General features: G+C 36.6%; 2 protein-coding genes across 2 annotated transcripts; both read right to left on the bottom strand.

Annotated features, from left to right (window-relative positions):
- Window positions 1-288: 288 nt before the first annotated feature.
- LOC110789338 (uncharacterized) lies at window positions 289-1,206 on the bottom strand. The gene is made up of 2 exons (XM_021993994.1): window positions 1,122-1,206; window positions 289-1,040 (listed from the first exon to the last, which is right to left on the bottom strand). The coding sequence occupies exons 1-2, from the start codon at window positions 1,204-1,206 to the stop codon at window positions 289-291; spliced, it is 837 nt and encodes a 278-aa protein (XP_021849686.1).
- A 1,233-nt stretch (window positions 1,207-2,439) lies between these two features.
- On the bottom strand, window positions 2,440-6,508 carry LOC110789340 (ran-binding protein 1 homolog b). The gene is made up of 4 exons (XM_021993997.2): window positions 6,257-6,508; window positions 5,684-5,835; window positions 5,453-5,578; window positions 2,440-3,045 (listed from the first exon to the last, which is right to left on the bottom strand). Exons 1-4 carry the CDS (start codon window positions 6,400-6,402, stop codon window positions 2,777-2,779), a joined length of 693 nt encoding a protein of 230 aa, XP_021849689.1. The 5' UTR covers window positions 6,403-6,508; the 3' UTR covers window positions 2,440-2,776.
- Window positions 6,509-14,712: the final 8,204 nt, after the last annotated feature.

Below are 14,712 nucleotides of genomic sequence, written 5' to 3'. Positions count from 1 at the left end.
TTTCCTTGGCAATATGTGCAAGCTGATAATCATTGCTACCCTTAGCCTTCATGATTTGAATCAGGACTAATTGAAGGCTCAAAAATATCCTATTCCCCTTAATTGGACAAAACAAATTAAATGCATTTTTTACACTTCCTAGCAACTGTTGATACGTTGTAGGGATGTCTGGTCTTTTAAAGATTGAATTGCTCTAAAAAACCCCAAGTCTAATGCATTAAGATCAGGGCTGTTTGGTGGCTGAAAAACTAACCTGATATCTTTGTTAGTTCCTTTGATTGCTTCTAACTAATCTGCCTCATCTGTTTGAATGTGTGGTGTCGCGTTATCTTGTTGAATGATAATGGGTCCTTCATGATCAGTTGGCCACTTCTCTTGAATGGCTGGTATGAGTTGTCTGATTAACATCCTTCTATATGCATCCTTGGTCACTGAATTCATTGCTTTCAACTCCGGGGTTCCTGCCGGTCTGTTCTTGCTTCTTCTCTTTGCTGGTACCCATTTAACAAATGGGAAAATTCCCAATTTTCCATCAAAAGTGCAAACCCCAGCAGCATTAAATCGTGGCCTTGCAACTGCAGCAAGGAACATGACCTTTGAAATGAATCTTTTGCTTTTGCAGTGTCTATATGGTCTCTTTTCACCCGCAAGTAAGTAGTATTTCTGCTTTCCTTTTGTCATGTAAAACCACTTTTCATCTATATGAATAGTGTTGTACATATCTTCAAAGCATGGGTTGTCATCAATTGTATTAGCGTCAATTGCTTGCAAGCACCATTCCAACCTCGTTACTCTGTTGTGATCTGTGAGTGATGGCTTGATTGAATTGTTGTGTGCTTTGGTAATTTTTTCCCTTATCAGCCGTTGAACAGTGAAAATAGAGCATTGCAAGGCAAATGCTACGGCTCTGATGTTTTGCTTTTTGTGGCATGGGGTTCTTTTAAGCCTATCAAGATCAGGGATAAACTTTTGCCTTCCACACTTATCTCTGTTGGACTTCACATTCAAGCTCTTCCCCTGTTGCTTACTCGCCTTGGCCACTTTCCAGACCCTTTGAATGGTGTTTCAGGTGCAGCAATACTTGATGGCTAACTCTTTGACAGCTCCCGTACACGTATTACCATTTGGCTTCTGTTGGGTAAGTAAATGCTCTGAAATTTGTCTTTTCTCTTCTTCACTCAGATTTTGTTTCGTAAAAGGACACATTATGCATGCCCAACTTAAAGCAACCAAAACAGAAGATTGAAGAGGCAACTTATGCTTCTCTTTTCTGTTTTGATCGAGGCTAAGTTGTTGGTGAGCTAATCCGTCCAAAACCTCTATGATGAAATTGTTCTGAGAGGTTTATTTTACACTAATCCTACCCGTCCCCCCATCTCGTTTATATGTTGGTCTTCCTTTTCTCTCTCCTGTTTTTGTGTTTGGTTTTTTTTTCCAGGTTGAAGTAAATTGAAGGAGGGGCAGCATTCAATTGAAGGCTTTTATATCAGCATTTTCAGTTTTAAAATTTTCAGAATTTTAGGAAGTTTTAAATTTTAGTCAAAATTTTGGAGGGAAACCAAAATAATTGGTGAATTTATACACTTGCTGTAATTGTAGAGGGAAACCAAATATATTGGTGAATTTTATGGAGGGAAACCAGCTGTGTTTTTAGATCAGATCAGAAATAACAGCTGTACTAATTTTGGATTGTTGTGTTGTTTTGGAGGGAAACAGAAATAAAATTGCGCCAGATTCTATTTTACATTTTGGCAGGAAACCCCCCCCCCCACCCCCCCCTCCCCCCACCCCTCCTAAAAGGACATGGGTCCACTTGCTTTATCTATTAAAAAATCTACCCCGACCCCACTTATTTTATTCTTCTTAATACCCGTACCGGCTCAAGTGTATCTCTTAAATAAATACGGAGGGAGTATCTTATTAGATTATGGGATTTGATGTAGTGCAACGATTTTTTACAAAATAATTTATGTCTTTTTCTTTTTCTAACAGTATATTCATATTTAGTATAAAAAATTAAAATTGTTTCATATTCATGTTATTGTAGATATATTGTTCACTTATGCACCGTAAGAACATCTCAAATTAATAATTATACAAAGTATTTGAAAAACGGAAGATTAGTGGTACGGAAAATTAGACATACGTATTTTTTAACAAAAATATGTTTAACATGCCAATAATTTTGGATTACCGTGCATGGCACGTGTCCTATGCTAGTTCTATCAAAATTTATGTCCAATGATTATTTTAATCAATCAAATTATTTAGGTCATTTCATCTCTCATGAACAATATAAATAACATGTCTTGTTTAAATAAAAAAAATAAAAAAAATCTCAATACACATTAATTAGTCGTTAAAACGCGTGTAAAATATCAAACATAAAGACCAAAAATAGACCGAGGGAGTTGAACACAAGTAACACATAAAAGGATATCATGGGCCAACTTGAACCAAAACCTTTTTCTTGTAAGAAATTTTAGTATTGCAGACTTGACAGACCCAAAAACACACCGACTTACACCCAGTACATATCTTAGTATATCTGGAAAAACCACCTTCTAAACCTCTCATAAACCCAAATGGAAAACAACAGCAATCGTTCAACACTCAGATAGAAGACAAAGACCAAGCACCAGCAGACTATAATAGAAGACAACCTGTTTGGTCCCAAGAATAAATACCGACTCAAAAAATTACTACCAAAACATTTGTGAGCAATAAAGGACAGCTACCAGGCCTTGAAACACTTGGCAGCGGTAGATGCGTAAATTCAAGCGCTAGAATCCTCAGCCTTCTTCTCCACATCATCTTTTTTAGACTCAGCTTCTGTCGCCTCTGCTGAAGCAGCTGCTTCTTTTGCTGGAGAAGCTGCTGTTTCTGCTGGAGTAGATTCTTCCTCTACAGCTTTGTCCTTATTTTTCTCTTCTCCTACATTTAGCTTCTCAAGAGCTTCAGCAGTTGCAGATGCATCCTCATTCTCCTCTTGTGGCTTTTGTGATTCAGCTACCTCTTGGAACATCTCCATGAAGGTTTTGCAATCTGATAACAGACATTGATGTAATTATAATTATAATGATATTAAAATACAAGAAAAATCACCAATGTGTAACAAGTCAGCTTTTAACATAACCATCATTCCCCTTTTACTAGGCACCAATACCAGCAATACAACGTACCCATTAACATTCCATAATCATAAACGGGTAATGTTGAGGAAAGTTCAGACTAGGCCAGCTGTGATTGTAGATTGAAGTAACTAAATTACACGACAACAGACAAGTCCTATCACAAAATTAAAGCTAGAACAAGCAAGAAAGAAAGAAACAACCACCAAAGTAAATTAACACAGTACTTTCTCTAAGCTTCTTACTCCAATAGTCAGTCCCAAAAATTGCGGAATAGGGCTAACTACCAACAGTTGACCCCTCAAAATATTAAAAAGCCAGAAAACTAATGAATCAGGTTTTAGGTTACACTTTCCCCCAACTCATAATAAAGCAAAACATTACATCCAAAATCAAGGATAATTTCTATCGCTTTAACTTCTTTTTTCAAGCGAATATAGCACCAAGAAATACAAAAACACAGGAATCTTATAACAAAAATCTGCAGGATTCTGTTTCCAAGGAAGGATTACATTTTCTTCTACCAGATCAAAATACTGTTACCCACAGCTGCTAGCCTAGAAGTACCCAATGCCCAAATCACCATTCAGAGTCAAATACAAAAATCATACCTCTCGAATATCCACGTCAAGTTACAGCTCTACCCTATCATGACATTATTGCCACTATTAGAAGACATTGGAAGACAGTACAACTAGTATAAACATTTCCTTTGCACTGTACAATGCAAGCATTCAAAGCCTGTTTAATTTAGCATATCTGCATTGATTGCTTATGACATTTGCAAGACTGAACCTCACCACCATCACCATTCACAAATTTAGTTACACTCCAAATAGCGAAACCCAACCAGCCATGAAGTGTTCACAATATAAAAGGTATATTAAACTAAACTATCAAAAAGTCGCAGAACACTTTACCTTGACCTGGTAAGGTGAGTTTGAATTACGATGCACCATTGGTAAACTTTTATACAAAGTATTAAATATACTTGAGGCCAATGTTAAAAAATCGCGCCTAAGCACTGAAGCGCAAGGCTCTAGGGAAAAGCGCTTAATTAGGTCTGAGCGTATGAAGCGCGCTTTTTGGCGCTTCATTGAAATTATTTTTTTATTATTATTACTTGACGTTGAAATCTTTTTTATATGTTGTTATTGTGCTACTGACCGCATCCTATTATATTAATCCTTAACAATAAAAGGTAGCCCAAGAGTGCAAAAGAAAAGGAGAAGACAACAGCCACAACAGCCGGCCCTAGCTTCTTGATAAACACTATGTTATATGCTTTATATTTGTTAAAACAAAAGGTACTTTATTTTTGTAAGCAAATCTGATGTTTATATATATTTGCAGTTATTTTAGTAAGATATATATGCATAATAGTAAAAGAAAAAACCTTATTCTTAAAAAGTGCGCTTCACTTCAATGAAGCGCGCGGCTTGCGCTTTGCGCTTAGGCTCTAGGACTCATATCGCTTTAATGCGCTTTGTGCTTTTTTATACACTGCTTGAGGCACATCACACCCAAAAAAAGGCACAAAAGAATCACATAACCATCACAACCCAAACAAGCTTCAGAGAATTTCCAAAAAGTGACCATTTGACCTATTAGAAAGGGAATACAGACAACAAAAAATAAACCTGCCAACATGATAATCACCCAAAACTGTCTTTTCTTAAGATGTTGCAATGCTGCCCACCCATTTACAGCTTGGATTTCCCATTTCCCTAGGTTGACACTACATTTTCCATAACAACAAATGCTAACAGCCTAAGATACACACTATCAAGGTATTTAAATAATTTCAAGTAATTGATCCAGTAAACTTTGGGACATAAGAATGAGGACAATAGAACAAAATCCATGAAGGTGTACAAAAGGAGGATGAACTTAATAAAATATTCATCAACGTAAAAAAAACATATCATACAATCAATAGAATAAAATCCCTAATTAAAGTTTATAAATCACTAATTATGTCAACAAGCTTGAGACTTATGTAACCCATACGTGTCCAACCTGCATTTTGGAACATACGCCCTTCTTTATCTCAATTTACATGACAAAGGAATATGAAAATCACAGATCACAATGAAATAAACACCCACCAATACATGAAAATAATCCCTCTCAACGGATTCAGTTCGTTAAAAGAGCTTTAAAGCAGCAATATTAACAAACAACATATTCATCAATTTACAATAATCACGAGTATCAGACACAATCAAGGAACACACATTTGTGAAGTGAACAATCCCAATAAAAAATCCACAACAAGAATCTTGGAGCAATAATGTAAATAAACAAAATAAAACACTCACTGTCAATAGATGCAAATCGGATGCAGAACATCTCCTCCTTCAACTCTCCATCGGCATAATCACTAGCATGCCACACACAAGATTTCTCATTCCCAGCATGCTCCTGAACCGTCATACCAGCAATAACTAAAAAACAGTACACAAAATTCATAAATTCTCGCCGTTCCACACAATTGTTCAAGAAAAAGAAAACCCGTCAAATTAACAAGGTATAGAAGTGAAGAAACATACTCAGATGATTAGCGCAAATCTTAAGGGTCTTAGACTGCCGCATAACCAATCGAACTTTGTCATTGACCTTATGCTTGAGAAACTTCACAGTACCAGAACCCCTCTCTTTCCACTGATTCCCATCTTTATCAAATCTATATAGCTTCGCCTTTCTAATAACAATTCCAATAAACACCCAGTCAGTAAAAAAAATATGAACATCGCAAACCCTAGAATCCAAAAGAAGGCAATTATTGAATGCAAAAAATTAGGACTTGAAAATAACACTCCAAAGCCACCCAATTTGACATCGAATCATCACAAAACCCTAGAAAGACACTAAAAATCCCTAGTATAGTCGCAATTTTCTAGCATTGGAATCAAACAAATGCACAGAAATTAGGGGCTTGAAGTAACAATTACACACACGCCTAATCACAAAAATCCGAGCAACACAAAACCCTAGCAAACGTAAAAGAACAAAAACTACCATGGTGCAAAATTCAAGCATTAGATCACTTAAAAGCAGAAAAAATAGTGATTGAGAAGGAATATCGTGAGAAAAGGAAGTGATAAAAAGGAGAGAGAAGGTACAGATCGAGGAGGGCATCTTCGTCTTCTTCACCAGTGGTGACTGCGACCTCTTCGAGCCTAACGATGGGAGCAATTTGGGCTCCGGTATCTTCTTCTTCGGCGGGAACGTGCTCTTCGTCTCTGACCTCTGGATCTACTGACGCCATTGTTCACTGTCTGCGAGAGTTGTGGAGAGAGAGAGAGAGAGAGAGAGAGAGAACGGCAGAGGGAAGAGTCGAGAGAGCGGAAATATGCGATGAGAACTGCTTTAGTTTAGTAAAGGGGTTTTTATAGATGCACAAAGACGAGGGTAAAGGAGTTGCAAAATAAAACCAACGGACGGTTGTTTATCAATGCACGTTAATCTATAAATACACGATATAGGTTATTGTTAATTTCTTTTCTTTTTGGTTTTACAGGGAAAAATAATCATTAATAATCAGCTATACAACATATACAATAACAGGTAGCCCAAGAGTCCAAAAGCTATACAACATATACAATTGGTGGTGTTTGGTTGTTAGAGGATTGGTACCAATGATGTCTTGGCCTAGTGGTTAAGATTGAGGGCCTGTGTATAATAGGTCTCAGGTTCGAATCTCCTTGCCCCCATTTGTAATTTACATTGCCCTCGTGGCTCATTTCCACAAAAAAAAAAAAAAAAAAAAAATTGGTGGTGTTTGGTTGTTAGAGGATTGGTAAAAAATTAGAGGATTGAAATAGAGGATTGGGATGAATCCTCTAATTTCAAAAAAGTTGCTCCAATGAGCTTTTTCAATTAGAAGATTGTATTAGGTAAGATAAAAAGACACTTTAGTCCTCAAGTTGCAAAAATTACACCCATATCAATCATGTCCATACATTTATCATTGGATTCACCGATTCGCAATAGCTTAATCAAATAATTACAACGAAGGTAACAACCCTTGCAACAACATAGAAGATGAGGCTAAACAATGATAGAACAATACAAAATGTCAAAAATATTTGAGATCGACTCGAACTTTTAAACATCTTGATCGTCCAATGAACCTTCTATTATCGCTTAATAAGTCCTTATATTTGTTAAACTTAACTTATTTGAATTTAACAACCTTGTTAGATGAATAATGAATGATTTGTAATGCTCAACTTATTTTGACTTATTATAGACAAAAAATCAATGTGAAGATAAATTCAAATAAATTCAAATATATTAGACAAAATGCTTTTAGTGTGACTTTAGAGAAATTAAATAAGTGAATTTAGAAGAAAAAAAATCATGCACAAAATTATAACACGGTGCTTACATTTTCTTTATTCACTTTAATACTTACATTTATTACTTTTCTTACCTTTTATTTTTATATTATTTAACTAGACATTTATTTCTTAAATAGATGATGTAATATAATATAAAAATGAAAAAAAATTGAGTTTCTTAGAAGAGTGTAATGTAAACTTTTTTTTCCTCTTAGTTAGTCCTATTTTCGTAAAAGTTGTTAGTGGGATTAACAAATTTCAATTTTATATAAATGTTGTTTAATTATGTTCATGTTAGTACATTTTATTTCGATAAACATCTAACCATACATATCCATATATTTAGCAATTACTAATTCTCTATAATTAAATAAGTTAATGTTCCTTATTGGTAATTTTACACAATCAAACTGTTGTGGGATCTTTTACGGTGCTGACGTGGCACGCGTTCCTCGGAGGTATCAAGTATGACCTAGCACGAACTTCTGGCAACCTGCAAAACAAGAATATTCCCGTAGGAATATTTCCTCCGATGCTTAAGTAAGTATAAGCTAGAGAGATAAGTAATTTGTAGAGAGAAGGCAGAGCAAAGGTAAGTTTTTGTTGGTGGGAATGAATTGAATCCCTTTTACCTAGGGATCTGCACTATTTATAGTGCTAGGGTTTCTCGGGAACTGGTCCTGCATGATTGGGTGTTATGCAAGATCAGGATACGTGTCCTGCTAAGTTTTTGGAGGCTTGGTTTGGACCAAGTGGGCCCCTTAATCGTTTGGGCCTTGGCCTTGTGAAGCTGAGAAAAGCCCGCAGGCGGGCTTTTAGGCCTTTTTTCTGGGCTTTGATAGTACAGTCACTTGGCATTCTTTTAGGCCACGTCACAAACAACTATTATATATCAGCTATTTACCAAACACTTTTACATAACCAGCTAATATAATCAGCTAGTAAAACAAGCTAATACCAACAGCTAGTCAAAACTACTAATACAATCCGCTACAGCTAACAGCTAACCGTTATTTGCCAAACAGGGTCAATGAAAAATAGATTTGTATACCACAGATTCATAGAAAATACATGTTACCATCACAATAATTATTATTTGGCAAATTTGCGAAAAACAACCTTTTATAACCACAATTTTGCGAAAGACAACTTTATAAATTTTCTTGCGAAAACAGATCTTAAACTAAATTAAATTTGCGAAAGACAACCTGAATGGATTTTCAGGCGTTGATCCACCTATTTCCAGTTTGACTTGGCCGATTTTACTAAGTACACCCTCTTTCTCTCCCTTAAAACTTAGTTGGAGCCAAAAATCAAAAAAAAAAAAACCCTAAATTTTTTCCTCTTCTCTGTTCTTCCTTCCCCCAAATTTGCGAATCACCCAATCTTGTTGATGATTAAATCTAAGAAAATAGCTTCAATTGCTTCTCAATTAACTTGTTTTTGACACTCTACAACTTAATTTCGATAAATTTTGTTCTTTAATTTTGTGTAATTTTAATGAAGAAAATTTAGGATTTTTCCCCCAAATTTGTTAATTGACATTTCCACGAGCGGGATCTGGCTCGGAGATTTTGTGGGTGAAATGTGCTCTACAATTCTGTCGTTTTATTCCTCCTTTTCCTTGATGTTGATGCCTTCTTCTTTCCTTTATTGGGTGCCATTGAAGTACAGCATAGCAAGAAAAATCAGAGCAAAAAACGGAGTGAAAAAAGTTCAGATTTTTGCCCAGAATTTTTACCCAAAAATGAAAAATAAACATCATTTGAAGTAGTTGAAGAAAGTGACGTTTGGAATTGAATGACTTACAGCATTCAATTGAAGTTCCTTGATGGTTGAGCTTCATTAATGGCGTGTTTCTCTTCCCATATTTTTTTAAAGGTTTTAAGGAGATTTTATATGGGAGGAAAAAAAAGGAGGGAAAAGGGTGGAAATAAGCAAAAACCGTCTCACGTGACCGGCACATGGCAAGTCAAGCCGGAAATAGGTGGGTCAATGCCTGAAAATCCATTCAAGTTGTCTTTCGCAAATTTAATTTAGTTTAAGGTCTATTTTTGCAAAAAAAATTATAAAAGATTGTCTTTCGCAAAAAAAAGTAATTATAAAAGGTTGTATTTCCCAAATTTGCCTTATTATTTTTCATCCTAAAACATAGCTCGTACTTCACCACTTCTAACTTTACACGAGCAGTAATTTTTGATGTTTTTGCATCTTTTCAAGTAGGGCCTTTCGCAATCTGGGCATGAATTGTTCCGATCGACAAGTTGATGACAAACCCTAAACCTATATAAATCCAAATCACCTTCCCAATTATTAAAACCCCTAAAAATAAAATTCCCATCCATGAATGAGAATCAAGAAACTAGGAAAATCTAGGGAAACCCCAAGAATAAATTGGGAACAAACCAACGGAAAAGAAACAAAAAAAAGACAAAACATGAAGAAAAACAAGAAAAATGGTCGCAAATAGTCTAATTCCCTAAGAAAGTAAACTATTTCCGGCCTAAACGACCTAGAAAACTGAAACCCTAAAAGATGAATGAAGGGAAAGACAAAAGAGAGAGGGGGAACAACAACATTAATTTATAAATATACATGATACATGGTAGCATTAATTTATAAATACATGATACAAGGTAGCATTAATTTATAAATATACACGATACAGGGTAGCATTAATTTCTCTCTCTAGAATAGAGAGCATTTCACTCTAATTTCTTTAGAGGCGTTTGGGTTTCTTTTAGTTAGTTGGATTAATTTCATCAACCAACTCAACATTGGAGATCTCGCTCACTCTTGAAATTCTCCAATCACAAAAGATCCACCGCTCGCTTTCATTATTTCTACTCACTCCCTTCATTACTCTAAAAACTTCTCAATTATTCGGTAAGTCTTTCTCTCGCCTCCTCATTTCTTCTCTCCTCTTTCTTCCACTCACTTCTTCATTCCCTCTATCTCAATGGCGGAGTCAACAAGAAAATCAATCGGTTACTCGAGCATTGGTTTGAAACTTAAAGCTAGACAGGAGGGTCAATCAGCTGAAGTTAGAAGGTACTATAGGTGTGTTGTTGGGAAATTATGTGAATTTAGTCAATTTACAATCCAACAAGTTCAACAATGGGTAGATAATATACGGATAACCAATGGTCCGGTCAAGGTAGAAAACGCGGGTAAACTCTTCTTCTTTTGTGATCATGTGGATGATCGCAACAATATTATGGCTTTAGGGTCTGCATATCTAAATGGGGCACATATAATCATCCAATCTTGGGTACCTGGTGCTTCGATGGATCGTTTTAAATTTGAAGAAGCTTTTTTCTGGGTCAAAGTTAAAGGAATGTCGATTATAGAGAATAAGTGCCAAGTCGCAAAGCGAGCTTTGGAGAAAATTGGAAGATTGTTTCAGTTCGATCAATAGTAATCACATGATGGTCCGAAGTAGTTTCTTAGCGCTAAAATGGTGATTTCAGTCAACAAACCATTGGATTCCTGGGTTTTTTTTATGAAGAGAAACCTAACCTTTTCAAATGGGTCTTTCTTAGATATGAAGGTTTGTTCGGTTCTGCAAGAAGTGTGGTAAATATGGCCACAAAGGTGTTGCATGCAAGACCCCCACCAGAGATGCAGAGATAGAATTATTGCCATTTGTGGAGGATATGACAACTTCACGGTGGACAGATGATATGTTCATATTTTATAGTGTTTTTACTCCGTCCCTTAGTACTTTTTGATCTCAAATGAGCTCTTCGGAGCGATTTTTAGTACTAATGTGCTCCTTGTAGTGTGTTTGTAGTTTCAGGTTCATCATTGTAGGAATTAGCATATTTTTGTGCATTTCCTATTCATTTGAATCAATACAAGAGATTAGGTACTTTCGAGAGCACACACATTGAGTTGAAAGAGTTTTCGAGCAAAGCGGATAGTGAAAGAAGTAGAAAACCGACACTCGTCTACTCTTTTGATCATAACTTACGTTATACAACTCCAAATGAAGTGATTAAAATTGGGTTAGATTCTAGACTTCAAGAGCTTACCAACGAGTGGTCACTCGCCTAATTCCGACGAATAACGAAGGAGATATGGCGTTTTAAAGATAGAGGATTGTGCAGTTTGTACGCGCGCCCGGTGGGTGAACGTTTGCCCGGCGGGCGAAAAGAGAAAATTTGAGGAACGTCATATTTGGCCCGGCGGGCGGTTTTCGAGCTTCACTCCCGGCGGGCGGATGTCTGCCCGGCTGGGCGACGACAACCCAGGGCGCTTTTTCGCGGTTTTCTTTTATTATTTTGGGCAAACTATAAATACTAAGCCCTATTATTTTAGTTGACATCTTAATTTCTAGTATTGGCCCCTTAGTTTAGCTTTCTCTCTAAATTTGTGAAAAACACTTAGTTTCAATTTCCATAAAAATTCAAGCTTTCAATTTCCATTTCTCTTCAATTAGGTATTGCTTCTTACTTTAATTTATTGTTTTGCTTTAATAATGCTTTCAATTATACTAATTGCTTTGTTTATTGTTAATATGCTTGAGTAGTCTAATTTCTAGGGTTTGGGGATCCATGAATAATATGAAGGGATGATTGAATAATTGTGATTGTTGGTATTGTAATTGATTCCTATTGATTGGTTTATTCTACTATTCGATTAGATTTGCGCAGGTTTAATTGTGATAGTCTAGCAATATCAAGTTAAGATTCGAGAGATGCAATTTGATGTTTAGGCTTGTGTCAATAGGTGGAATTATGATTAATACGTAGCGAGAGCCCGTTAATTCTAAGTCTATGATTAGTATCGATTCGAGAGAGCATGCTAGTCTAATTAATTAATTTATTGATTATTGTATTGTTTATCATCCTGGATTGTTATTTGTTGGTGAACCTATGCCCTAGATTCTTTAATTCCTGAATTCTTAATTGTTTAATTATCGTCGTAGTCTTAGCATACAAACCAGCCAACTCCTGTTTCCCAATAGTCTAGATTAGTTGATTAATAGTAGAAAGAACACTGTTTCCTTGTGGATTCGATCCTGACTTCCCTTGCTACCTAGCTAGTGGACTTAGGTTTATTTTTGATAAGGTGATACGACTTTAGCCTGTCAACAGACCTGCTCAACCACTCTTCACCAACAAAATGATAGGTCTTAAGAATATAGAAAAATTCAGGACCACAAGAGTGAATCTGTTTGTGTATCCTTATCCGCCGCTGTCAGATGATGAGTCATACTCAAATCCCCCATCAGGCGACTGTGAAGATAATGGTAATGGGGAGCCTCCACCGAATGTTGAACAAGGTGAGCCTTCAAGGAAGAGGAAAAGGGGGAGTGAGTCTCCAACAAATTCTCATTCATCTTCCTCGTCGTTGTCTTCTTACTCTCCGGCTTCTCCTTCAAACTCCAACACCGACGAAATCGAGTCCCCGAGGGAAAAAAGAGGTATGGACCGCCTGAAAAACATCTCCATTCCATCTCATCAATCCCAATCCATGTGGCAGAGAAATCACAACATAGGTAAAGGACAATTTGGTACTTCTCCCGTGCATCCAAAATTCAAGTGCATTGAGACCAATGGAGCATTCAATGTTGCATAGGAGCAACTAGAGAAACAACTTCTTCGATGTTCAGTCAAGCGTAAGTTTGTAAATGATCTAAAATTTTCTTGCTCTAAAAAACCCAAAATTACCCCAAAGCTAGCAATTGTTTCTAATTATATTAAGGGTGTGGGGTGTAATTTTGGGTGTTGAAAAGGTTTCATTTTCTTCATCTGGTACTTTCATTGGTGTGTTGTCTGACATTAGGGAATTCAATATTTATCCCTCTACCCACAAATTCTATTGCCCCCCCCCCCCTTTTAAGAGGAAAGTTTGCACGCTTAATGTTGATCCTATTCCAACCACCAGAGTTATTTCATCTCCTAAATTTGGCAATATATACCCAACCACTTATAAGTCTTTCAACCAACAATTTTCACTTGTACCCAGTCATTATCTCCTTTCCTCAAAAACTCCCAGCTCAAACACTCCAACTGTGAAAATGGTCCACCATTCGCCTAACCTTGTTGAGTTGGAATTTGACCTAGATGATCCAAGGTATCTTTTGAACTCGAATTTTGAAATCTGTCTGATAGAGGGGGACAGGTTGGTGTTCCCCTCGAATCTTCTAGTCGACCCGTGTTAACCCCATCTCGACCCATCTTCCCCAATTGCGGTCCAGTTTGGATTATTCCCTCCTTGCACCATTGATCAAGGAGATTTTGCAAGTGGGCCTATTATCCCAACAAACGGGGAGACTCAAATTTTGTCCACGTCTGATGTGGCCCAGAATGAAGAAATTCCCCCTTTAGGCATTTCTGATGTGGCTATCTCAAACACTTCTATCACTGAAATTGTTACCTATAAACCAAATCCTTACTCCTACTCAAGCCTCTCGGACATCATCTCCCTAAACGAAGTTGTGAGCCCCACTTTCTCATCAGACTACTCGTTTGTTTTGAGAGTCATCAATGCTCCCCTCAAGCTATGGCACAAAGTTACTCTCGTTCATACTCGTCATACCCCTCCCCAGTTCTGCCCAACTCCCCCAAGCTCTTTGACTCTGCGCTATTTGAGTTTCCAGTCTCAGATTATGACGAATTAATGATGAATTCCATCCGCAATCTCAACTTCTCACCCTCATCTTCTGATAATGAAGATGACATAACTGCTATAAACTCCATTTTTTATGAATGTGCGGCTAGAAAGTTGAAATATATTAATCAGAAAAAGCAGGTGGGGAAGGGGAAAAAAGGAAATCCAGAATAAGGTTTGGAAGCCTATGGGGATGCTAGCTATGGAGCTTTATCGGAAGTCTGTTGTAACACCATAATAATTTCTTGCTATTTTTAAACCAATTTTCAACTCCAAATAAGGAATTACTAAAGTATTACCGCCACTGTGATAACGGTTAAGGCTATTACCCGAATTACGCAGCGAAATTAATCAACTTTTAAAACAATAAATAATAGTTAATGACCTCCATACAAGTTGGAACCATAACGGCCCAAACCAAAATACTTTAAACAAAATCCATTAACTAATTAAAAATGTTATAGTCTAGACTAGATAAAATAATTAGAGAATAGAATAATGAAAGTACAAAAAACTCTCCCAATCAACCCATGAAAGATTACTTGTCCTGCAAGTCACCTCTAAACAAATCTGTTATTGATTGACTACTCCACAACAATGCAAATGCAAATGATGGA

Source organism: Spinacia oleracea, chromosome 4 (genome assembly GCF_020520425.1).
Source record: "Spinacia oleracea cultivar Varoflay chromosome 4, BTI_SOV_V1, whole genome shotgun sequence".
Lineage (NCBI taxonomy): Eukaryota > Viridiplantae > Streptophyta > Magnoliopsida > Caryophyllales > Amaranthaceae > Spinacia > Spinacia oleracea.
This window is presented reverse-complemented; position numbering and strand designations above follow the sequence as displayed.

Coding starts and splice junctions, on each gene's coding strand:
- LOC110789340 (XM_021993997.2), bottom strand. CDS start 6,402: ATGGCGTCAGTAGATCCAGAGGTCAGAGACGAAGAGCACGTTCCCGCC. Junction 5,836..6,256: donor GAAGATGCCCTCCTCGATCT/GTACCTTCTCTC, acceptor AATTGTTATTAG/AAAGGCGAAGCTATATAGAT. Junction 3,046..5,452: donor CCGATTTGCATCTATTGACA/GTGAGTGTTTTA, acceptor GTCTGTTATCAG/ATTGCAAAACCTTCATGGAG.
- LOC110789338 (XM_021993994.1), bottom strand. CDS start 1,206: ATGTGTCCTTTTACGAAACAAAATCTGAGTGAAGAAGAGAAAAGACAA. Junction 1,041..1,121: donor TACCCAACAGAAGCCAAATG/GTAATACGTGTA, acceptor GGGTCTGGAAAG/TGGCCAAGGCGAGTAAGCAA.